The 26,314-nt window shown below is 42.4% G+C and overlaps 1 protein-coding gene across 6 annotated transcripts in view; it reads right to left on the bottom strand.

The window, feature by feature from the left end:
* The window catches only part of INPP4B (inositol polyphosphate-4-phosphatase type II B), a 700,458-nt gene that overhangs the window by 438,188 nt on the left and 235,956 nt on the right, over nt 1-26,314 (bottom strand). For all 6 annotated transcript variants that reach the window (XM_044300592.1, XM_044300585.1, XM_044300600.1 and 3 more), the window contains one exon: nt 22,142-22,258. In XM_044300592.1, the coding sequence (XP_044156527.1) occupies nt 22,142-22,258 (117 nt within the window). The remainder of the gene's footprint in view (nt 1-22,141; nt 22,259-26,314) is intronic.

The following is a 26,314-nucleotide window of genomic DNA, read 5'->3' as shown; positions in this document are numbered from 1 at the left end:
AGAACATGTTCTACTTTTTTGTGGAATGGACCAAATGAATGTGGAAAGCATATGGGTCATCAAAATTCGGACCACGGACCTATTTAAGTCAATAGGTCTGCAAAAAAATGTGGATGGCACATGGACAAAAAAACGGATACGGTCATGTCCATGAGGCTTAAGTAGTAACATGGTTTAGTAACATTTGTCTGCTTCCTTTCCATAAATAATAAAACAGTAAGTAATTTCATGATTTCTTGGGATATCTGTTCGGCATGGCAGCGATATGATAGCCTGTGTGTGAACAGCTGGTCTAATGCTTCAAAATCCATTATAACAATAGCAACCTCTACCAAAGGAATGCAACAGACGATCTCTGAACACCTCAAACCAAATTCTGTAGCAAATATGTTAGTGTGAAATCCTTGAGTCTGGGATGTGGTGGCCTAGAATTTCTAGATTCTACATATCTGATATCAGTCATGGTTCAGAAATAAACTGAGATTGGGAAAGCTAAACTAAGACTGGCATTAGAAATGTCAGTCTTGATATAAGGTGCCACATTCATTAAGAGGCACAGGCCTCCTAATACACTTGGCACATCTCCAGGCAGTCTGTGCGCCAGAAGATTAAATCTATGCCATCAATAATCTGGTGTAGATTGGAACCATCATTTACACCATGTCTTCTCCCAGTAAACCCCACTTACTTTTCTTGGCACTTTGGAAAAATGAGAAAAGAAGTGAACAGTTACATATTATAGCAGCAATATTGAGTATGCCATCATTTGCAACTTTTTTGGCCAAAATTGTGACATAAAACATTTGATAGACATTCCTCATTCTCTTTTTGCATGCTAATAAGTGTAGAGCACTATGTTTTTTTTGCAGTTGGCTAAAACTGGCAAGTACAATTTCTAGCATTACTCCAATATGACCTCTTTCTATTGCCTATTCTTTATTTCATAGTGAAGGCAAGGACGTTAGATCCACTTTGATGTGAGTTATATGCACACTGCAAACAATTACAATTAGGCAGGTTTCTTTGCTATTTCCTTTTTTTTTCTTCTTGCAATCTATATGGCTGGTGTTTAAAAAGGAATGACAAAAAACCTCCAACTTCAAATTTCTCGTAATTTGGTTGACAACATTTCTTTACAGGATACATAAAAATAGATCAGTAAATGTCGTATGGAGACAAGCTGTGGAGTTTGGAGCTTTGTGTTGTAAGCTCCAAAATGCCCAGCTTTTTACAGCTAATGGTAGACAAGATAAATCCTGAAAACCACTGTCATCCTACTTAAACATACTTCATCATGTACCCTTCAGGTACTCCCAGATCTTCTTTCCACCTCTTCCATAATTTACCATTTTCATATTGTGTTACATTCAAAAGAGTTGGAAATGGTCAGTTTGTGTTAAGAAAAGACTAAAGTGACTCTATTGTCATTTTACCCACATAATAGATACATTTTAGAAGAAGAAAATTGCTGCTCTTTCTGTGTTTTGTATAACTGTGATACTACAGACAGCTTCACACAGAGAGTTGAACAAAGAGAAGCAAAGACACATAACATGTAGACACATTAATCAGTCGGGTTCTGGTTGGCTGAGTGAGAGGTCTTTGAGGCAGCTCTTGAAGGTACTGGTTTCTGAATTTTGAGAGTTTTCTTCCTTCTGGTGGAGATCTAGTTTTCATATTTCTCCAGGAACATTGCCTCCCTATACCAGCTGCAGTTGGATCCCTGCAAGCAAAGAGAGTACCTTCCAAGAGCTGTATCAAAGATATCTCACACGACCAACCGGAAAGGTGCTTTCCACTGATGGGCGTCTAGTCATGTTTCAAGGCTCTGTAATGTTTCAGATATTGACTTACCAGGTAAGCTACCTGCTGGAGGCACAGGGAAGCGGATTTACACATTTTCCCCTAGGAAGTATTGATTGTTAGACTCCTTACATCAACAACATAGAGAACCAGTATCTTTTAAGGCCCCTTGCAGACGAGCGTTCCTCCCGCAGCGAGTCCGCATCGCAGCACCCGGCCTGACCTCCCAGCGCTGACGGGATTCACATAGCATTATATTGATTTATGATGCTATGTAACCCTTACAGTTCTGGAATGTAATGGATAACACTGGCAGCATTATACCAGTGTTATCCAGTACATTCCAGAACTGTAAGGGTTACATAGCATCATAAATCAATATAATGCTATGTGACTCCCGGCAGCGATGGGAGGTCAGGCCGGGCGCTGCAACTCGCTGCGGAAGGAACGCTCGTTTGCAAGGGTCCGAAGAGTGTCAGCAAATGTGTGTCGGACTCTACTCCTTAAAGGGCATCTGTCATTAGATTCTTACCTGATGGAATCTGTGTTGGTCCTTTATTTTCCCTTGTGGTGGTGTACAAAATGCATGCGTGAAATACTTGAACCCAGCTCAAAAAATATCACTGAGCATTATAAGTGTCATGTGCTGTTCATTATAGAACATCAGAAATCACTGACATACAGTTGCAAGAAAAAGTATGTGAACCCTTTGGAATGATATGGATTTCTGCACAAATTGGTCATAAAATGTGATCTGCTCTTCATCTAAGTCACAACAATAGACAATCACAGCCTGCTTAAACTAATAACACACACAGAATTAAATGTTACCATGTTTTTATTGAACACACCATGTAAACATTCACAGTGCAGGAGGAAAAAGTATGTGAACCCCTAGACTAATGACATCTCCAATAGCTAATTGGAGTGAGCTGTCAGCCAACTGGAGTCCAATCAATGAGATGAGATGTTGGTTACAGCTGCCCTGCTCTATAAAAAACACACACCAGTTCTGGGTTTACTTTTTACAAGAAGCATTGCCTGATGTGAATGATGCCTCGCACAAAAGAGCTCTCAGAAGACCTACGATTAAGAATTGTTGACTTGCATAAAGCTGGAAAGGGTTATAAACATATCTCCAAAAGCCTTGCTGTTCATCAGTCCACAATAAGACAAACTGTCTATAAATGGAGAAAGTTCAGCACTGCTGCTACTCTCCCTAGGAATGGCCGTCCTGTAAAGATGACTGCAAGAGTACAGTGCAGACTGCTCAATGAGGTGAAGAAGAATCCTAGAGTGTCAGCTAAAGACTTACAAAAGTCTCTGGCATATGCTAACATCCCTGTTAGCGAATGTATGATATATAAAACACTAAACAAGAATGGATTTAATGGGAGGATACCACAGAGGAAGCCACTGCTGTCCAAAAAAACAACAACATTGCCAGGGCCGTCTTTAATATTGATTGGACCCTGGGCAAAAATTTACTTGGGCCCCCTGGATCCCGCCTTCCCACACCTTAGCAAGCAATCACGGCCTCCACCACAACACACACACAAAAAATCCACACACCTGGTAGAGTACAGTGATATAAATACTTCCAGTTCTGAAGACTCCAGCGGCTCAGGATCAGTGCCCTGGGCTCAGGCTGGAAGTGGGCACCGCTCTGCAGTTCAGGAAGGAGACTGGGGCTCGGCTCACCCTAGTGTTACAGTGCACCCCAGCACCCCACAGTATGCAGTATAGCACCCTATAGTATACAGCACCACACAGTATGCAGTATAGCACCCCACACTATACAGTACCCCACAGTATATAGCAGAGCAGTATAGCAGCCCACAGTATACAGCACCCCTAAGTATACAACACCTCACAGTATACAGTAGAGCAGTATAGCACCTCAACGTATACAGCACCCCAAACTATACACGTTACAGCCCCCACACTATACAGTACAGCAGTATAGCATTACACAATATACAGCACCCACAATATACAGTATACAGCCCCCCACAGTATACAGTACAGTATAGCACTCCAGGCCCTCCCCACAGTATACAGGCCCCCACAGTATACAGCCCCCCCACACAGTATACAGCCCCCCCCACACAGTATACAGACCCCCCACACAGTATACAGACCCCCCAAACAGTATACAGGCCCCCACACAGTATACAGGCCCCCACACAGTATACAGGCCCCCACACAGTATACAGGCCCCACACAGTATACAGCCCCCCCCCCCACAGTATACAGGCCCCACACAGTATACAGCCCCCCCACAGTATACAGCACCCCACTGTACAGTAGTTTACAGTATATTAGCATTAGCATAACAGCCCCTGTCACCTTTTCCTGATGTAATCTTCACAAAAAAAGCTCCACCGTTAAAAACTTCTCCTGCAACACTCCTGGTAGGACCTGTGATGACCTCATAGCCATGTGACCAGTAATATTGCTAGGTTACTGGTCACATGGTGATGATGTCATTAAGCTCCTAGATCACAGCTCTCACAGACACAGTACGCTGGCTGGAGTGTCGGCAGGCATGGCATGGCAGCATCCCCTGTGTAGCTGACAGCCTGACACCCGGGGCAGTGGCTAGCAGGGCTCAAGAGGCAGCTGCCTTGGGCCCCCAGGAGCAACTGGGCCCGGGGCAGCTGCCCCTTTTGCCCCTTGGTAAAGATGGCCCTGAACATTGCTGCATGTTTACAGTTTGCACAAGAGCACTTGGATGTTCCACAGCAGTACTGGCCAAATATTCTATGGACAGATGAAACAAAAGTGAGTTGTTTGGAAGAAACACACAACACTATGTGTGGAGAAAAAGAGGCAAAAGCACACCAACATCAAAACCTCATCCCAACTGTGAAGTATGGTGGTGGGGGCATCATGGTTTGGGACTGCTTTGCTGCGTCAGGGCCTGGACGGATTGCCATCATCGAAGGAAAAATGAATTCAAGTTTATCAAGACATTTACTTTTTCCACCTGCACTGTAAATATTTACATGGTGTGTTCAATAAAAACATGGTAACATTTAATTTTTTTGTGTGTTATTAGTTTAGGCAGACTGTGATTGTCTATTGTTGTGACTTAGATGAAGATCAGATCACATTTTATGACCAATTTGTGCAGAAATCCATATCATTCCAAAGGGTTCACATACTTTTTCTTGCAACTGTAATAGATAGACAAATGGTCATAATCAGTTTCCTCAGACAAATGTGACTTTGATCATTTCTTATGACAGGCTGAGATGTTATGAATGAACACTGTAGCTAATCAATGTCCCGAGACATGTCCCATCAAGTGACAACAGATGCTAAAAAATAGTAAACGGCCTTCATTTATTCATGGAGGCAAGAATGCATGAAATCTAGGATTCAGTTGGAAATAACTTTAGAGAAATCTTTATACCACAATTTTTCAGCTAAAGACCCCTTTACATGGAAAACTATAGGCCGGTAAGTTTAACATCTGTTGTGGGTAAACTGTTTGAAGGTTTTCTAAAAGATGCTATCTTAGAGCATCTCAACGGAAATAAGCAAATAACGCCATATCAGCATGGATTCGTGAGGGATCGGTCATGTCAAACTAATTTAATCAGTTTCTATGAGGAGGTAAGTCCTAGACGTGACAGCGGCGAATCAATGGATGTCGTATATCTGGACTTCTCCAAAGCATTTGACACTGTACCACATAAAAGGTTAGTATATAAAATGAGAATGCTTGGACTAGGAGAAAATGTCTGTATGTGGGTAAGTAACTGGCTCAGTGATAGAAAACAGAGGGTGGTTATTAATGGCAAATACTCAGATTGGGTCACTGTCACTAGTGGGGTACCTCAGGGGTCAGTATTGGGGTCTATTCTCTTTAATATATTTATTAATGATCTTGTAGAAGGCTTTCACAGTAAAATATCTATTTTTGCAGATGACACTAAACTGTGTAAAGTAATTAACATGGAAGAGGAGAGTATACTACTACAGATGGATCTGAATAGACTGGAGGCTTGGGCAGAGAAGTGGCAGATGAGGTTTAACACTGACAAATGTAAGGTTATGCACATGGGAAGGAATAATACAAGTCACCAGTACATACTGAATGGTAAAACACTGGTTAAGGCTTCATGCACACGACCGTTGTTGTGGTCCGCATCCGAGCTGCAATTTTTGGGGCTCGGGTGCGGACCCATTAACTTCAATAGGGCAGCAAAAGATGCGGACAGCACTCAATGTACTTAAAAAGGAAGATGGCTTCGGCAGCATGTAGCAGTATCAAAACTTCTTTATTTGTACCTCCAGACACAAATGGCAACGTTTCGACTGTTCACCAGTCTTTGTCAAGCCTAATGACATCAGTGTTGGTAGGCATATAAATACCCCCCATAATAAAAAACACGCCCCACATTCAATCAACAAAGCTAATCATTGTGATGGAATAAATCTGTACAGGTTATTACTTACTAGGCTACTGCATTGAACGACGCATTATCTTGAGACCGTAAGGTGCTGCTTCTACATTTTCACGTTTAGCACTCAATGTACTGTCCGCATCCGTTGCTCCGTTCCGTGGCCCCGCAAAAAAAATATAGCATGTCCTATTCTTGTCCATTTTGTGGACAAGAATAGGCATTTCTACAATGGGCCGCCCGTTCTGTTCCGCAAATTGTAGGAGGCACACGAGGGGCTTCCGTTTTTTGCGGATCCGCGGTTTGCAGACCGCAAAAAACGGAATGGTCGTGTGCATGAGGACTAACACTGACAAGGTAAAGGACCTAGGAATTTAGGGAACTGCAAACTAAGTTGTAGAAACCAGTGTCCGGCAGCTGCTGCCAAGGCCAATAATGGGTTGCACGGACGACTGAGGGGAGATCTAATTACTATGTATAAATATATCAGAGATCTCTCCCATCATCTATTTATCCCCAGGACTGTGACGAGGGGACATCCTCTGCGTCTGGAGGAAAGAAGGTTTGTACACAAACATAGAAAAGGATTCTTTACGGTTAGAGCAGTGAGACTATGGAACTCTCTGCCTGAGGAGGTGGTGATAGTGAACTCACTAAAAGAGTTCAAGAGGGGCCTGGATGTATTTCTGGAGTGTAATAATACTACAGGCTATAGCTACTAGAGAGGGGTCATTGATCCAGGGAGTTATTCTGATTGGGGTCGGGAAGGAATTTTTTCCCCCTAAAGTGAGGAAAATTGGCTTCTACCTTATAGGATTTTTTTTTACCTTCCTCTGGATCAACTTGCAGGATAACAGGCTGAACTGGATGGACAGATGTCTTTTTTCAGCCTTATAAGCTATGTTACTATTTTACATGGTATGAGTATTTAGACCAATTATGCTTGTTCCCAATTATTGGCCCGGTCAAAGGTGCTGCCAATCATCTGCTTGTTCCTCAGCCAATCATTGTTTCAGAGCAGCAGATGATCCTGTGTAAACTGGGATTTGCTACTCAAAAACAATGAATCTGCATGGTGATCGCTTTTCACTATACAGACAAGATGATTGCTGCATGTAAATACAGCTCTCACCTCTTCTGACAAGCAGGCAGTTATCAGGAATAAATGGTTTGTTCCCAATTATTGTCTGCTCAGTTGGTTTGCGTAAAGGGGCCTTCAAGAGGTTTTCCAAGGTGTAAATACTGATAACCTATACTCTGGATAGGTCATCAGTATCTGATCAGTGGGGGTCTGACACCCAGGAGCCCCGCTGATCAGCTTTTTGAGAAGGAACTGATGCTTTCACTAGCGCTGTAGCTTTTTTACAGCTTTTCCTAGACCAAGTTATGACACGTTCATCGGTCAAGTGGCCTAGGCCCAGCTCAGCTCCACATAGGGGAATGGGGCTGAGCTGCGATACCAAGCACAGCCACTATATAATGTACTGCGCTGCGCTTGGTAAGCAGGGAGCACCGGTGATTTCTCAAACAGTCCCAAGTGTCAGACCCACACCGATCAGATACTGATGACCTATCCAGAGGAAAGGTTATTAGTATTTAAGTCTCGGAAAACCCTTTTAAAGATTACCCAACTATAGAATCTCATTGTCTTGTCTTAATTTTATGCAGTATAATAAACAGCCTGTTTGCAGACGGCACTTCTGGGATCACGTGTACATCTGGCATGTGCCGACTGGGATTAGAACCTTTAGTGAGAGTCTTAATTTCTAGCTTTTGCTTTAGCAAAAGATTCCGAGTCACCTATGCACTGCAGGTTGTAATCCCAGGCTGGGATCACAAGATCCCAGGATTGTGCAGCATCTTGGATAACCCCTTTAAGGAAATCAGTATGATGCCCAAATAGAGTATTATTTGTGGGCCAAGATATTAGGGCCAGATTAAGCTCTGAGGAGGCCTAGACCAATATCTTTGTGGGAACTCCTCTGTCATTGATTTTGAATCGGGGAAATCATGCTGTTATACTACTGCCAAAATACCTAAATGATAGTACCTAAACAATACCACTATACAGTGTAGTTCCAAATAACGGTACCATACATGCCCACATTATAGTGACATATATATTCTATACAATGGCCAAATTATACTGTTACATAGATTTTTCAATGAGCTACAACTTTTGGAGAGGGTTATAGGTTGTAGGTATAGGACAGCAAACGTTTTGGCCCAATTTCCCATTATATCCACATTGCCAGCATAGAACAAATCCTTTACTCCTTTAAAGGGGTTTTCCAAGATTTTTATACTAATGACCTATACTTTGGATAGATCATCAGTATCGGATTTGAGAGGTTCGAGATCCGGGACCTTTACCGATCAGCTGTTTGAGAAGACAGTGGCACTTGCAGTAGCCCTGCGGCCTTCTTTCAGCTTTTTTTTTAGGTCAGTGACAACATGTTCATCGGTCACAAGGCCTAGGTACAGCGCAGTCCCACAGAAGTGAAGCTAAGCTGTGATACCAAGCACAGCCACTATACTATGTACGGTGATGTGCTTGGTAAGCATGGAGAAGGCACGGTGCTCACAGAAGTGCCAATGTCTTCTTAAACAGCTGATCGGCTGAGGTCCAGGGTATTGGACCCCCACCAATTAGATACTGATGGCCTATCCAGAGGATAGGTCATCAGTAATAAAGTCCTGGAAAACCCTTTTGAGTCCAATCAGTTTGAAACATGTAGGCACTCTCCATTGACTATGTCTGCATTTCCAGTTCCACATGATGAACATTGGATTTTTTAATCCCACAAGGTAGTGCAGGTTTTAGATTTGTTTTTCATTATTGCATCCAGACTAATATTTGCCGTGCACCCTTGGAGGACTGTGGTTGGACTATATCTTTAGATTCTTGGCATACATTAGCAGTAGGATAGATTATACTGAAGAGCACACTTACTTTTAACATGTAATTTCATGTGCTGCCACCTTTTCTTCAAGTCACTTTGTCAAATTTCTGCCCTGCTATATATGCCTGAATCAACTGTGCTATTATTATGAAGTGAAAAATGTCTAGGAGCAACAACATCTCAGCCATGAAATGGATTAATAACTTAAGCCTATATAGTTCTGAAGATCATAGTTCATAAAAATATTCTGTACTTGGCCATAACTCTTACTACACAATTCCAAACAGTGTGGAAGAACAATCAGCACAAGAGCCATTGAATGGGGCTTCAGGGTTGTCACATACAATGCTGAGATCACTTTGCAAAATGCTAAGCTTTAGCTCTAAGCCAACATCTCACTGGAGATATGGAAATGTTTTCACTCGACTGATAGATATGACCACCAGATAAAGCTGGAATAAACCTTCCTGCTCACTTACAATAATGTCAATTGCAAAAGGTTGGTGAAGAAAGTTGGTGGGATTGTATCTAAAACAATTCATTGGAAGTGTGGAAATTATTTTGTAGACTGATAGATCATTGTCTGGTTACCTGGCAGTTGAAGCTGGGTTTGGCGGATGCCACGAGAAGGATTCCTGCTCACAAGCAGTGCCAAGAGTAAAAGTTTAAATGGAAAACCTAAGTCCTAGTGAAGGGAAATCACAGTGATGCAGTATATAATGTTGAGTGTTTGTGCTGCTTTTTATTTAGTGTGGTAGTATATAAAACCTCTCTCTGTAACATGAATGGGACGGCTGGGTAACTCAGACAGTAATACGCTCCTGGTAATGTCTCTGGAATTAAGGCAAAGCACACAAGTACAATAAATGGCTGTATTCAAAGCACACAGCACACAGCACAGAACAGTCCCTACAGCTCAGATCCATAGGACTCTTTCTCATGGCACAATTAAGTCATCGCGTGGTGTTGTAGCCATTTATCAGACACTGTACGCAGCCTCAATGATTAGTCACTGTGACACACTGATTTACTACAAGACCCTGCACATTCAACTTGTGCTACCTTTTAATATGAAGAAAAATAGAATATTTTCAAGATGAAATCCATCCCCAGAAAAAAAATATATATATTTAAACATGCTGAGACTGCTCCATAATTTTACAAAACATATAAATAAAAAATGGCACTAAGCAGTTTAGAAAGCAGAATGATTTACAAAGCTCTATTTTCTTCCTTACACAAAGACACAAACTTCTTTTAAATTCTTCTTTTTGTTGAACACTAACTACCTTATTTGGAAAAGAAAACTTGTACTTAACTGCCATTGAAATTGATGGAAGTTATTAGACCTAACACTTAATGTTGTGTTGAAAATAGGCATGCTAAAGTTGGCCTATTTCTCACTTTCTGCACTTAAAAAAGTCTGAAAAGAAAAATAAGTACAGAATCCTTACAAAGAATTTAGAAGATAATAGTATGGAGGAAGGGATTTCTAGAAGATTGATAACCCCAGTGTAACAAATCTCCTGGCACCCTGACTGGGTACCTCCATTTATGGATGCTCCTAGTGTTTCCCGCTCCAAGCACTCCACTTGACACCGTAAGTACTGCCGACCCCACGAACCGCCGCAGCTTGGTTGGGAGCTCGCAGAATTCTACCCACCCTGGAACTACGACAAGGCTTCCAGATTGATGAAGGAACAAGCTCTTAAAAGAGCTCAGGGATTATAGCCAGGGGACTATACAGCGTATAGCATTTCCTAGTGTAGATGCAGCCTTTTCCCCACACATATGAGACAAGTCTCTATGTTGAGTGTAAAATAGGAACTCTTTAATGGGGCTACATGTCAGCTTTTTATGCAGGTCTTTCAGCAAGGGACAAAACAGTTTTTACATTGGCCAATCACATGCATTTACAGTATGGAAACACTCCCAGAAATTGTAGACAACCCCCCCTCTGCCTGTGATACAATTAACAAACACAATGGGCTCTCATCTGATACAATTAACAAACACAATGGGCTCTGCCTGTGATATAATTACCAAACAATGGGCTAACTTAATCCCTCACAGACAGAAAAAGACACAGTTTTCCTCAAAACACAGAAAACACCCCAAAGCCCCATACATGTCCATAAATTATACATCCCTGGATCGCTCTGATCTGGGCAAACAACATATTCAGAAATAACCCAGACCTGAGTAGGGGTTCCCAAATGACATGGAAGTCACATTTGACCAACGACAAGCATGGCTTTACTGCCCAAAACAGTTCCACAGATTTAGGCTGTGCGGCTGGTCTACCTTCTCCGACAAAGTTTTAGTATATCGGCCATAATCCCGAGGCAAAAGGCTGGCAAACAGGTCCCTCCAAAACCCAGTGGCCACACCCAGAATTACAGCCTATAACATATATTGATAGCTGATCACAACAATATCGAACCCAGAGCAAATGAAATGGCCATTACTCCATCATGGCATCCATAGAAACATAGAATGTGTCGGCAGATAAGAACCATTTGGCCCATCTAGTCTGCCCAATATACTAAATACTATGGATAGCCCCTGGCCCTATCTTATATGAAGGATGGCCTTATGCCTATCCCATGCATGCTTAAACTCCTTCACTGTATTTGCAGCTGCCACTTCTGCAGGAAGGCTATTCCATGCGTCCACTACTCTCTCAGTAAAGTAATACTTCCTGATATTACTTTTAAACCTTTGCCCCTCTAATTTAAAACTATGTCCTCTTGTAGCAGTTTTTCTTCTTTTAAATATTATTTCCTCTTTTACCTTGTTGATTCCCTTTATGTATTTAAAAGTTTCTATCATATCCCCTCTGTCTCGTCTTTCTTCCAAGCTATACATGTTAAGTTCCTTTAATCTTTCCTGGTAAGTTTTATCCTGCAATCCATGTACCAGTTTAGTAGCTCTTCTCTGAACTCTCTCCAAAGTATCAATATCCTTCTGGAGATATGGTCTCCAGTACTGAGCACAATACTCCAAATGAGGTCTCACTAGTGCTCTGTAGAGCGGCATGAGCACCTCCCTCTTTCTACTGGTAATTCCTCTTGCTATACACCCAAGCATTCTGCTAGCATTTCCTGCTGCTCTGTGACATTGTCTGCCTACCTTTAAGTCTTCTGAAATAATGATCCCTAAATCCCTTTCCTCCGATACTGAGGTTAGGACTGTATCACAGATTTTATATTCTGCTCTTGGGTTTTTACGTCCCAGGTGCATTATCTTGCACTTATCAACATTAAATTTTAGTTGCCAGATTTTTCACCATTCCTCTAGTTTTCCTAAGTCCTTTTCCATTTGGTGTATCCCTCCAGGAACATCAACCCTGTTACAAATCTTTGTATCATCAGCAAAAAGACACACCTTACCATTGAGGCCTTCTGCAATTTCGCTGATAAAGATATTAAACAATATGGGTCCCAGAACAGATCCCTGAGGTACCCCACTGGTAATAAGACCTTGGTCTGAATATACTCCATTGACTACAACCCTCTGTTGTCTGTCCCTCAGCCACTGCCTAATCTATTCAACAATATGGGAGTCCAAGCCCAATGACTGCACTTTATTGATAAGCCTTCTATGTGGGACAGTATCAAAAGCCTTACTAAAGTCTAGATAAGCGATGTCTACTGCACCTCCTCCATCTATTATTTTTGTCACCAAATCAAAAAAATCAATAAGATTAGTTTGACATGATCTCCCTGAAGTAAACCCATGCTGTTTTTCATCTTTCAATCCATGGGATTTTAGATTTTAGTCCACAATCCTCTCCTTAAGTATGGTTTCCATAAATTTTCCCACTATTGATGTCAGGCTTACTGGCCTATAGTTGCCCGATTCCTCCTTACTACCTTTCTTGTGAATGGGCACAACATTTTCTAATTTCCAATCTTCTGGGACGACTCCTGTTGCCAGTGGTTATATAAATCTGTTAATGGTTTTGCTAGTTCACCGCTGAGCTCATTTAATAGCTTTGGGTGTATCCCATCAGGCCCCTGTGACTTATTTGTATTAATTTTAGACAGTTGACTTAGAACCTCTTCCTCTGTAAAGACACATGCGTCAAAAGATTCATTAGTCTTCTTTCCTAACTGAGGTCCTTCTCCTTCATTTTCCTTTGTAAAAACTGAACAGAAGTATTCATTGAGGCAGTCAGCTAGTTCTTTATCTTCTTCCATATACCTTCCTTTAGTTTTTAATTTGGTAATTCCTTGTTTTAGTTTCCTTTTTTCATTTATGTATCTGAAGAATGCCTTATCGCCTTTTTTCCCTGACTGAGCTAATTTCTCTTCTGCCTGTGCTTTAGAAGCTCTTATAACTTGTTTGGCCTCTCTCTGCCTAATCTTATAAATTTGTCTGTCACCCTCATTTTTTTTTTTTTTTATAATTCCTAAATGCTATCTTTTTGTTTTTAATCATTTTGGCCACTTCTGCTGAGTACCACAGTGGTCTCTTCCTTTTTTTGCTTTTACTGACAAGCCTAATGCAATTTTCTGTTGCCTTCAATAGTGCCACTTTTAAGCAGTCCCATTTCTCCTGGACTCCAATGAAACAGTTCCAGTCTGATAGGGACTCGTGTACCACTAATCTAATTTTAGAAAAGTCAGTTTTTCTAAAATCTAAAACTTTTGTTTTTGTGTGGTGTGACTCAGTCACTGTACTTATAGTAAACCACACTGACTGGTGATCACTAGATCCCAAGCTTTCCCCTACAGTAATATCAGATACCAGATTCCCATTTGTGAATACTAAATCTAAAATGGCCTCCTTCCGGGTTGGCTCCTCCACTACTTGCTGTAGAGATACCGTATTTTTCGCCCTATAGGACGCACCGGCCCATAAGACGCACCTAGGTTTTTGGGGAGGAAAATAAGAAAAAAATAATTTTTAACCAAAAGGTGTGCTTTTGGTGGGTTTGGAACTAATGGTGGTCTGTGGGTGGCACTATTACTGGGGATCTGTGAAGGACACTTATGGGGGGATCTGTGGATGACAGACACTGTTATGGGGGGGATCTGTGGATGACGGACACTGTTATGGGGGGGAATCTGTGGATGACGGACACTGTTATGGGGGGGATCTGTGGATGACGGACACTGTTATGGGGGGGGATCTGTGGATGACGGACACTGTTATGGGGGGGATCTGTGGATGACGGACACTGTTATGGGGGGATCTGTGGATGACGGACACTGTTATGGGGGGATCTGTGGATGACGGACACTGTTATGGGGGGATCTGTGGATGACGGACACTGTTATGGGGGGATCTGTGGATGACGGACACTGTTATGGGGGGGATCTGTGGATGACGGACACTGTTATGGGGGGGATCTGTGGATGACGGACACTGTTATGGGGGGATCTGTGGATGACGGACACTGTTATGGGGGGATCTGTGGATGACGGACACTGTTATGGGGGGGATCTGTGGATGACTGACACACTGTTACAGGGGGGGATCTGTGGATGGCACTGTTACAGGGGGGGATCTGTGGATCGCACTGTTACAGGGGGGATCTGTGGGTGGCACTGTTACAGGGGGGGATCTGTGGGTGGCACTGTTATATATGTGCCATCCACAGACCCCCCACCCCATAACAGTGCCATCCACAGCCCCCAGCCCATAACAGTGCCATCCACAGCCCCCCCCCTTAACTGTGCCATCCACGGATCAGCTCGATCATCCACCCGCCCCCCCGCCGCCGCCAGTATACTAATATTAAATGTCTTATTCAATTAAATTGTATTAGATATGCCCCCTCACTCCTATATTGCTAATCGAACCTTAAATCCTATTCGTAGGTGCTGTAATGCAGGCTGGGCGGGCGGCAGCGTCACTCGCTGACGTCACTTGCCTGCGCCGCCTGCTTCATTCATAAAGTAGGCGGCGCAGGCACGTGACATCAAGGAGTTACGCTGCCGCCCGCCCAGCCTGCATTACAGCACCTAGGAATAGGATTTAAGGTACGATTAGCAATATAGGAGTGAGGGGGCATATATAATACATTTTAATCGAATAAGACATTTAATATTAGTATACCAGAGCGGCGGGGCGGGGCTATAGTACATTGATTGCACCGCCCCGCCGCTATTCCCGGCCCCCAGCTCCTCCTCCCAGTCCCTCCCCCGGCCCCAGCTCACGCTACATCGCATCCAGCGATGTTAAATTGTCAGCATTCGCCCCATAAGACGCAGGGGCATTTCCCCCCGATTTTTTTTGGGGGGAAAGTGCGTCTTATGGGGCGAAAAATACGGTAATCCCAGTAGGGAATTTAGAATATCTGTACTCCTGGCAGATCTAGCTATTTTGGTTTTCCAGTTTACATCAGGAAGATTGAAGTCTCCCATAATGATAACTTCCCCCTTCAATGTCATTTTAGCTATTTTCTCAACTAGTAGATCATCTAATTCTTTGACTTGGCTAGGTGGTCTATTTATCACACCTACACGAGTTACCTTATGATTATCAAGCTGCAAGGTAACCCAAACTGACTCCAAATTGTTCTCGCTAACTTGTATCAAATTAGATTTCATGCTATCTTTCACATACAGGGCCACCCCTTCCCCCTTCTTGCCTACTCTGTCTTTCCTGTATAGAGAGAACCCTGGTATTGATGTATCCCAGTCATTACTCCCCTTGAACCACGTCTCAGTAACAGCCACTACATCTATATTCTCAGATGCCATTATAGCCTCAAGTTCATTGATCTTATTCCCTAGACTGCGAGCATTTGTAGACAAGACTCTGAGCTTGTCATTTCTTAACCTTTGTGCTACTGGCCTCTTCTGGCATTGTTCCGGGGGGCAGTCGGACTGCTGGATTATCACTCTTTTGCCCCCCTTTCCTAGTTTAAATGCTTCTTAGCAAATACTTGGAACTGTTCACCGAGGACATTCGTTCCCTTGAGAGAAAGATGCAAACCATCTTTCTTGTACAGTTCTTTTCCATTCCAACAAGAGCTAACATGAGACACAAAGCCAAACCCTTGGTTCAGACACCATTCACCAAGCCATATATTGAATTCCTTAATGCGCATCTTCCTGTCATGCTGAAGGTTCTGCACAGGCAAAACTGCAGAGAATGAAACAGTTGATGCAACCTCCCATATATCCTTTCCAAGTGTGTGAAAAGCTTCCTTTACCTTTGAAACCTCATTGCATGCCAGATCGTTTGTCCCAAGATGGAGAATAACATCCACTTCCCTTTCCTGATTTGCTTGCCTAACAATATTTAGGATCCATAGTCTATCCCTGCTAGCGGTAGCACCAGGGAGACATCTCACAACACCATTCTCCTCAAACTTCACACCTCTTATGATGGAATCGCCCACCAACAGCTGCTTACTATCAATCCTCACCTTCTCCTTTTTGTCTTTGTTTGCAGTCTTACATACTTTAGGCATGGGAGATGATTGTTTCCCACTGTGCTTGAGCCATTCTCCATGTTGCTCTTGCACTCTGAAAGTGCTGCAAATGAATTATGGAGAGCCACAGACTGTGGGACTTGCCTTCTATCCACAACTCTCAGTCTACCAGAACCTACAGTAACCCATCTTCCATTTCTAGGGGGCCTCTGTGGCATCTTCATTAAAGGAGTTCATAACACTAAAAGCAATCTGCATTCAATTTTCAACACTTACTTCCATTCACCCACTAATGCACCTCTTATCTGAGTAGGCGTGCCCTCCCGTTTTACTTGCAGGGCCCCTTATCTGCTGCTATGACTGCTTCTATAGGAGTTATACCCATACACAAAGAGTTCATGAAGAGGAGTTCTGGGGAGTTGTTTGAAGAGGTTTTCACAATAAAGAGCTATGCTTACCAGGCAAGGCAGACCAGCAAAATCCAAGTAGATCCAGTGTTTGTAGTAAAAAAATACAATCTTGCTTAAGATTCCATTAAAGTTACAATAAAGGGTGGTCCATATTACTCCATCACACTTCTAACCTTGTGAGTTCTTGTTCACCAGGTTTGAAAAGTTTGAAACACGTTTTGAACATTAGTTTTACTGGCATCCTAATAAAGCAAGAATGTTTTTACTACAAGTGCTGGATCTACTGGCCAGCACAGAGATACACAGGCTTTGCTTTAACCATGTGGGATTGATTCAGTGAACATGTACTTATTAAAGCAGGCCACCAGTGACCATAATGTTTCCATTAGGTCACAGGTGGACAACAAAACAGCAAAAAATTGGAAAGACTGCACATATCATCTGAACTCCAGCAAGGAAAAGGTCTATAGGTTCAGTTCAACTCCATTCCACTGATGGGCAAAATAGCATAGTCTGCTGAACTATTCGACCCAGTAACAAAAAAATAGAAGTCAATGGGATCTGCTAATTAATTAAAGCTATGACACCAGTGTAAACAGTGCTTACTACCTGAACTCTTAGGTTTTTAGTGGCACCAGAACCATTATCAATGCTACATTTATCTTTTTATTACCTATATTAGTGTTTCATAGATTGAGCCTTCAGCATGTTATGTTTCCCTCAGACTTACTTCTGCACCATCATCAGCAGGAAAACTGAAATGCACAGATGTGTTCACCCCTACCTTTGGTTTAAAGTCGTTCTGTCATCATGACATATCAAAGGTTCTGAGTAGCAGGGGTCAGAGTGCCGAGACCCCTGCTGATCCCTAAAACGAGGAGATAAAAGTCCTTACATTCTTCTGTCTCTTCTCACTGCTGAGAACAGACTGGAGGTGGGCTCACAGACTTTCTACTGATACATGCACAAATACAAGAATGGGACCAGCACTCACAAGATGGATGCAATTCTTATCTGCTTATTGCCACATCAGAAGAAGATGATGCGTTTCAAATCTACAATTGAGTCTCTCTCAAACAGGTAAATGTATGAAACAGCGGAAATTAATTAGCCCACCGGTTCTGATGTCACAAGCCGTGACGTCAGCTTGTCAAAATGTGAACAAAAATATTCACAAGCACTATAGCTTGTGATGTCAGAACCGGCGGGCTATTTAATTTCCGCTGTTTCATACATTTACCTGTTTGAGAAAGACTCGATTGTAGAGTTGAAACGCATCATCTTCTTCTGATGTGGCAATAAACACATAAGAAATGCATCCATCTTGCGAGTGCCGGTCCCATCCTTGTATTTGTAAGCGGGACGCCGACCCTGGACACGTGCACGAGTGCCGACTGTGCTCTTGCGAGACTTTCTACTGAGTCAATCTTCAACATAGAGGACTACAATTCACATTTTAAACACTTTGTGTCTGCACGTATACCAGACACATCATTGTTCTTATCTCGGGACACATTGAGCCAAGAGGATAGTTGAAGAAGGACATATCTTTGCTGTCAGCTCTAACACTCCAGGATTGAGAAGACAGATTAACAGTATGCAGATCAATTCTTATAGATTCTGTTTAGCGGAAATGCAATCACTAGTGTGAATAAGCCCCAATGAGACAATTGGGGTCATTTATCAAACTGGTGTAAAGCAGAACTGGCTTAGTGGCCTATGGCAACCAATCAGATTCCACCTTTCATTTTTCACAGCTCCTTTGCGAAATGAAAGGTGAAATCTGATTGGTTGTTATGGGCCACTAAGCCAGTTCTACTTTACACCAGTTCGATAAATGACCCCAAATGTTTTCCTTCCCTAGCACAAGAAACACAGTAAATTTCTCAAGAAAAGTATGATAATGAGAGTAAAATAATTATAAAGCAGATTAATGTTATGAATAGATCATTGTTCTTCTATACAAGGAGTTTAATTGGAATTGCTACCTTATTTGATGTGCACCAGTGCCAAACCATACAGTGTCATAATGTCAGCCATGCTAATGTTATTACTGGAAACACATATAGCAGTCCAGAATCTACCATGAATAGCATCATGCATGATGAATGATACAGGAAACCATGGGTTACATCAATCAATGTGACAATTATTTATGCAGTTTGTCCAGTTCCTTATATTACACCCCTTATTTCCTTTGGCTGCCAAATGAAGCAAAACAGCAAGGCTACAAATACACAGTGGCTAATTTAGCGCAAGCGATTCAGACAAGTAATGCTCATTTATTCCATCACGTGGTCCTATTTGTCTGCCAAGTCTATTTCCACTACCCCTGAAATACCGCTTTTCTCTTTTATGACTATCCTCCTCGTTCACTTCAGCTTTTCAATCAAAAAAAGGTCTAGCACATTTCTAGCTCTACAAAAAGTGATAAAAATATGTCCGAATTCAAGAATGGCACTAACATATGTGGTGAAAGATTATTATTAAGTTGCAAATAGAAGAACGGTGGGAAAATGAGATAAACCAGTAGGGGTACAGCAGCAGATGACATTATGGTATATGTTCAGACCAAGTTCTACATTGATAGAAGCCCTCGCTCGTTTGTTAGTATTTTCACGCACAATGACAGAGTTGTGAGCCGTGCACTGATGCACTTGGAAAGCCGTCTCTTCTGATCACATTCCCGGAGTGCAAGAGTGATTGACCTGACATGCACTCCTCATACCCAGTTAGACTAATGTATAGGCTTTTACTCTTCATTGCCTGCCTAGTGACAGAATAATCCAAGGCAAGGAAAACAATAAGCAAAGGAAGAACCTTTCACAAAGGGGATCATTTCCTTTTTTTTCCTAATTACCCTCCATTTAAAATTACCCTTTTTAAAAGTAAAAAAGGAAGCTTGATATTTACAGATTGAAAGGGTCACTAGGTAGGCTAATTAGGTCAGCACACATAATAATGATGCAGTTTTTAAAGATAAAACCAGAAATGGATAAAAAAAAAAGTTAAAAAAGAAAGAAGTGAATGCTTTCCTATATCATTACCCTTACATATTAATAAACTACTGACATAAAATAAGACATAAAAACCTGTCTCACAATAAATAGTACATGTGAAAGTACCCCATAAACTCCTCTATAGCTCTGATACATAGCCATTTTAATGTTAACCTGGCTACAAGGTTCCTCTTCATAAAAAATCTGAGCGCCATCACATATTTTCTATACTAAAACCAGCTTGATGACAAAAGTACAGCAGCAAGATTTTTGCTAGCTTTAAATCTTTTTTCACTTTTTAGATTACTTGGCAATGACCACCTCTAGTTTCTAGCATTTGGACCACTAAAAGTTCCCAAGAATGGAGTGATTCAAACTTAGAACATGCTTAGGGGGAACACATAACCTTTGAAGAACTTCAATGAAACCCAGACCCACCAGATCAGGTCTCACAGCCAAACTAGGTTCACAGTCATGAGTTGTCCATTATATCTATGGTCAATATAGCTACCACTCCCCCTTTTCTCCTATGCTTCTTTCTCTGATCTCTACGCCTGAGGTATGGCTGTATCTGAGAAATTTTATATAATTGTGTCTTCTTTTCCTTTGTTTCTTTTCTCTTTTTTTGTTGAGAACAAGGTGGTAGCCACTTTTCAAGCTGTTTATTGTCAAAAATGTACATATTAAATGAGCAACAATCATATGCCCATGGTTTAAGACATCCACCTTACATTAAGGTAAATCCGAGATTGCATTTGCAGACATAGCAAACATTAACTTGACACTTAACTCACTAAAAACACTATTGCGGCATATTCTAACTTGGCATTTTCAATGGAACATGGAACATTTTACGTTAATGTTTGCTGCATCTGTACTGCATTCATTGGTGTGCATTATATTGTTACACTTGAAAACACATGTAAAACAGATTATGCAAAAAAATATATTCTGGACCATTAAACTAAGGTCTAAAGAGCAGTCTGAACAAATTAGATTGCCAGAAACGGTTTGCATATATCAGCGATAAACTGCTAACCATTGTGTTTAACTAGCCAAGCTGGTGTATATTTTTGAGACCTTGTCAAAACTGCCTCTGTCACCAGTAGCCTTAACTCATCTGCCAAGATTGTGTCATGGGGACGAGACCATATACACCGTATTTAATAGCAAAGAGATAGATGTGATTGTAAATCTATAGACAAACATCAATCATTTTCTATATATTGCAAAGTTATTACGTATAACAATAATCACTGTCCAATCATCTACAACTAAGACCAAACGCTTACTACAAAAGCGGCAAAAAACCCAAAAGACAGTATCCTCTTGCCCAGAAGAAAGTCTTCATTCAGAGCATTACACACTGTCAGGCAAAGCTCCTAGACATATTCATTCATATTTAATTCTCAACAACAGCCAAAAATGTTATGAAAAATGCAAACCAAGAAAAAAAAAAAAAAAAGAAATCTTATAGTCACATTAACTCAAAAACACAATAAATGAATAATATGAGAAGGAACCAGACTGAGTGTCCAAGGTCTAAACAGTGCAAACAATGTGCCGCAGAAGATCTCATCAGCAATGACATACTCCTAGAACACAAGCCAAAGTTATAAATGGGTAGACAAAGCTTTCCAGACTGCCAGCCAAAGACGCACGGAGATATAACGCAGGTTTTAAGAGGGCTGAGTACTTACTTAATGATTTGCTAACATTGATAAAACAGGTTACCAGATTGCCGTGAAGAGGCCCATTTGTACAAGCCATATTTCCTGTAAGGTTATTTGCAGTGTTTAATTTAATCCATCTGTTCCTGTTCTCAGACCGGAGCAAAGCATGAGATGTGCTCCATTGAGCTTTAACTACGAGTGCAGTTAACCTTTCTCCTTCTAAGCCCAAGGATAAGCTCAAGAAAAGCATCCTCAGTCAACAGCAAAAATAAGGGCTTGGTTCATAAAAAATGAATGTAGAGTATACATTTTTAAAGAGCTGGTGCTCGGTCTCTGTGGCCTTGGAGCATAGACCAAAACAGCATTTGCCAGGCATGAAAACATCCACTTATCACTTTAAAGTGTAATTAGGGATCTCAGCAAATAGAAAATGGCACATCCAGTCCACTTACCCCGGCCATTTCTAGCTTTAATGTCATTCTAGAGAGCTCTGAAGTGGATGGAGACAGGCAAAAAGTGAGAAATGAATAAAGTGCCAGCGGGATACTCACAGTTTCTTGAGACTTTTCCTTGACATCATACACCGTGAGCTTTATTTTAGTTTCTTCGTAGATGGGATACTCCGAGGGAAACGTCACACCAGTCAAAAACAGTGGATCTCTTGTTCCCTGTATAGTACAAGCAGACAGTCTGAGCTCAATGAGGTGGCAGCTGCTGGCAGCACAGAAAGCATCTGACAGACAAGCATGCAGACAAGAAGGCGAAGGAGAAAAAATAGGATATTAATTTCAAAGAACAATTTCTGTTCACCCCCCCCACCCAAAGTCTGGAGACGACCGTCTCTCCTGGTGTTATCGGCTGGGCATGGTGATGCTTTTGGGCGCCACCACAGTCTTATGATGCTCAGTAAAGGAGTGAATGTCCCTCTGTCACCATTTATCAGAAGCCTTCTTAGTGGGTGGTAATAAACTGCTTATTTCCTATGCCAGCCTGTTGTTTTAAAGTGTTTCCTTAGGGCCAGCTGTCACAGGGCTTGGTGTCTCTTTTGAAAGGACGTGAGCTGTAATCTGTACGAACAGCCAGAAACTATTCTTATTAAGCCACACCAATGAAGGCAGCTGTAATGAGGGCAGCATTTGGGGATTACATCCAAACAGTCAAACATTCAGCTGACAATGATATCTATTTCCACAAACGCTGTTTGCTGTCAGGTTCATGAACATATTTCGACTTTGTTCTTGACAGTTGCCTTTTATCCATTCACTTGATTCTATAACACCCAGTTGACCTAAATATCCAATGAGAACATCTGTTTTAAAATGCAGCTAATAATGTTCTTGCATCCGTCAGGACGTCTAATTCACCTGAACAGCAGGAAACGATTCAGAGAGTAGCCCAAACCATGCTACACACAGAGTCCTAGGGATCAAACCAGGAGAAAATCTACCGAAGAACTAATGTGGATCTTAAAAGTAAATGGACAGTAGACAACAGGAGTTCTTCATCATCACAAATAGAAAGTGTCGGTCAAGGTCTAAAGCTGGGATCAGCAACCTTCGGCACTCCTGCTGTCATGAAACTACGACTCCCAGCATGCAAATATGCTAGGCTGTTATTTTAACTCTCATAGAAATGAATGAAACATTGTAGGATATGTAGTTACTGAACAGTTGGAGTACCAGATGTTGCTTATCCGTGGTCTAAAAAGTAGATGCTGCCATAATTCCTGCATTCAAAAATATCATTTTGAAAAAAATAAAATAAAAATTGATGTGTCATAGTGACGTCAGAAAATGTGAGCGTTGGGGGTCAAAGGTCTGAGATCCCACGATTCGCTAACTTGAAGACGCAGAAGCACCTAGCTACCCATTGTGCCTCCTTATTTGTGATTGGTGGGTGGAGTGAGTTGTGTTTGGGCTCATTGAAAGTCAAGGAGAGCCAAGCAAAATTTAAAGGGTACAAGGCTCTGCTGAGTGCATTTAGCTTCTTGTTTTGGGGGTACATACTTACCAACATTGTAGTTGGTAAATCAGGGAATGTAAGTCCAACCCCCAGGAATGCTCACAAAATCCTACAAGACTGCCCACTTATGGACAGGGATTACAGAAGTTCCATACATTTTCAATCTGGGAAAGTCTGAATTTGGCAAGACTGTCTCTGAAAATTAGGGAAAGTGTCTGCAAATTTGGGACTGTTGGCATTTATGGGGGTCCAGTGGCGTGCTTAGGGGAAGAGGGGCAGTCCGCCCCGGGTGCCCGCTTTCAGGGGGTTGCAAGAGCCCAGAAGTAAAGAGAACATCCATTAATACAGATGGAAGTGCTAATTGCTGGAGCACCGGGGAGCTGAGGTCCTTTCACTCACTGACAACTCCCTGCGCTCCTTCTCTCCTTCAGGCAGGCGCACTGAATGATGAAGCATGATGCCTTCTGCTCCCTGCTCCTCCATTTAGCTTGCAGGCACAGATCGCGCTGCCTGCCTGTGTGGAATGAGCCTGAAGCCAGGGAATCTGCCTGTGCTCCTCCCACACAGTGCTGTAGAGCAATCTGTGACTGCAGGGGAGCGCTGGATCTGAGCTTCAGGAATGGGACAAGGTGAGTAGGTGAGTAGGTACTGTGTTTTTTTTTTTTTTTTTAAACACAGAGGAGGGACAATAGGAATTTCTACTATAAAGGGGGCAGAGAGGGCAATACTACTCCATGGGGGAAGAGAGGGCATTATTACTATAAAGGGACACAGATGGCATTACTACTATTAAGGGGGCACAATGGACATTACTACTATAAAGAAGGCACAGAGGGCATTACTACTATGAGTGGGACACAATGGGCATTATTACCATGAAGGGGGCACAATGAGCATTACTACTGTTAAAGAGGAACAATGGGCATTACTACTGTGAAGGGGCACGATGGGCATTACAAATATGAAGGGGGCACAATGGTCATTATTACTATGAAGGGGGCACAATGGATATTATTACTATGAAAGGGGCACAATGGGCATTAATATAATGAAGGGGGCACAATAGTCATTACTACAATGAAGGGGGCACAATGGGCATTACTACTGTGAAGGGGGCTCAATGGACATTACTGTGAAGGGGGCACAGAGATCATAACTACTGTGAAAGGGTGGGCTTAACTGTTATATGGCACAGAGTGGGCATTATTACTGTGAAGAGGCACAATGGGCATTACTAATATGAAGGGACACAGATGGCATTACTATTGTTATGAGGGCATTACTATTGTTATGGGGGCACAGTGAGGGCATAACTACTCTGAAGGGGCACAGAAAGAGCATTACAACTGTAAAGGGGGCACAGATAGGGCATTACTACTGTGAAAGGGGCACAGAGAGGGCATAACTACTGCGAGGGGGTGGGGCTTAATGAGGGCATAACTACTATGAAGGGGCACAATGAAGGGATAAGTGCTGGCCTCAGCTGGTGGAGAGATGTTGGGAACTCCCATTCTAGAGATACGTGTGGGCAGGGCAGGGCTGGCGTTGGGGGGGGGGGGGGGGGTCAAAGTCCCGGTCTAAGGGGCACCCTACTTCAGTGCTGCTGCTCAATGTCCGTGGAAGCAAACGGGTGGACAGCTGAAAAGCTGTACTTTACAATGCAGTGTAAGGTGCCCTCTCTGCACACAACACAAGTCATTACCACAGTGCTGTTCTGCAAACTGACAGCTCTGGACCCCAGCAAAACTCTTCTACTGGAGCTGTAGAACCTGGCATGATGTCACGTGCAGAAAGCGGAGCTCAGTAGAGAAGAGGGGGGATGAAGGACCTGCGATGACCTCTCCATCATGTGACTAGAACATTAGAACAGGAGGTGGAGCTATGCAGTAAAGTAATGAAGAAGACCAGTCATGCATGGGAAAAAGTGCAGGATTCAATGTAAGTGCCAGGGAAGTGCTGGGAGTTGTAATCCTCTCCTCTTATACCTCCTGTTATGTAATATCAGAGTACATTACAGGATGAGGTATGAGGAGAGGACTACAACTCCCAGCATGTCCAGCTTGTTATGTAATATCAGAGTACATTACAAGAGGAGATATAACAAGAGAGGACTACAACTCTCAGCATGTCCAGGCTATTATTATGCAATATAAGGATACATTACAACACCCTGGATATGCTGGAAGTTGTAGTCCTCTGCTCTTATACCTCCTCTTATAATGTACTCTGATATTACATAATAACGGCTTGGATATGCTGGGAGTTGTAATCCCATCCTCTTTAACTCGCATCATGTCTAAGCCATTAGTATTTAATATCAGAACACATTACAGGGGGGTAATGTGTTCTGATATTAAATACTAATGGCTTAGACATGATGGGAGTTATAGTCCTCTCCTGTTATACCTCCTGCGGTAACGTGCTCTGCATTAGGGCGGGGACAATGGATAGGCGAGGGTAGTCATCTGCCTAGGGCACCACTTCACTTCCCAAAAAGGGGGGGCGCACTCATGGCCGTCCAACTTCACAAGCCTCAGGCCGCTAGGCCTCAAGCCTGTGAGGCATTAGAACAGAGCAAGAAGCCACAATGACATCAATGCAACCTCCTGTGCTGGGTCTCGCATGATGACGTCATCACGTGAGACCCGGAGCAGGAGTGGTGATGTCATTAGGACCGCGTACATCAGGACGCAGCAACACAAGCCACAGATAAAACTGTGGTCTGCGTCGCAGACAGCGGCGGGGAAAACGGGAGTGAGGTG

Source organism: Bufo gargarizans, chromosome 1 (assembly GCF_014858855.1).
Source record: "Bufo gargarizans isolate SCDJY-AF-19 chromosome 1, ASM1485885v1, whole genome shotgun sequence".
Lineage (NCBI taxonomy): Eukaryota > Metazoa > Chordata > Amphibia > Anura > Bufonidae > Bufo > Bufo gargarizans.
This window is presented reverse-complemented; position numbering and strand designations above follow the sequence as displayed.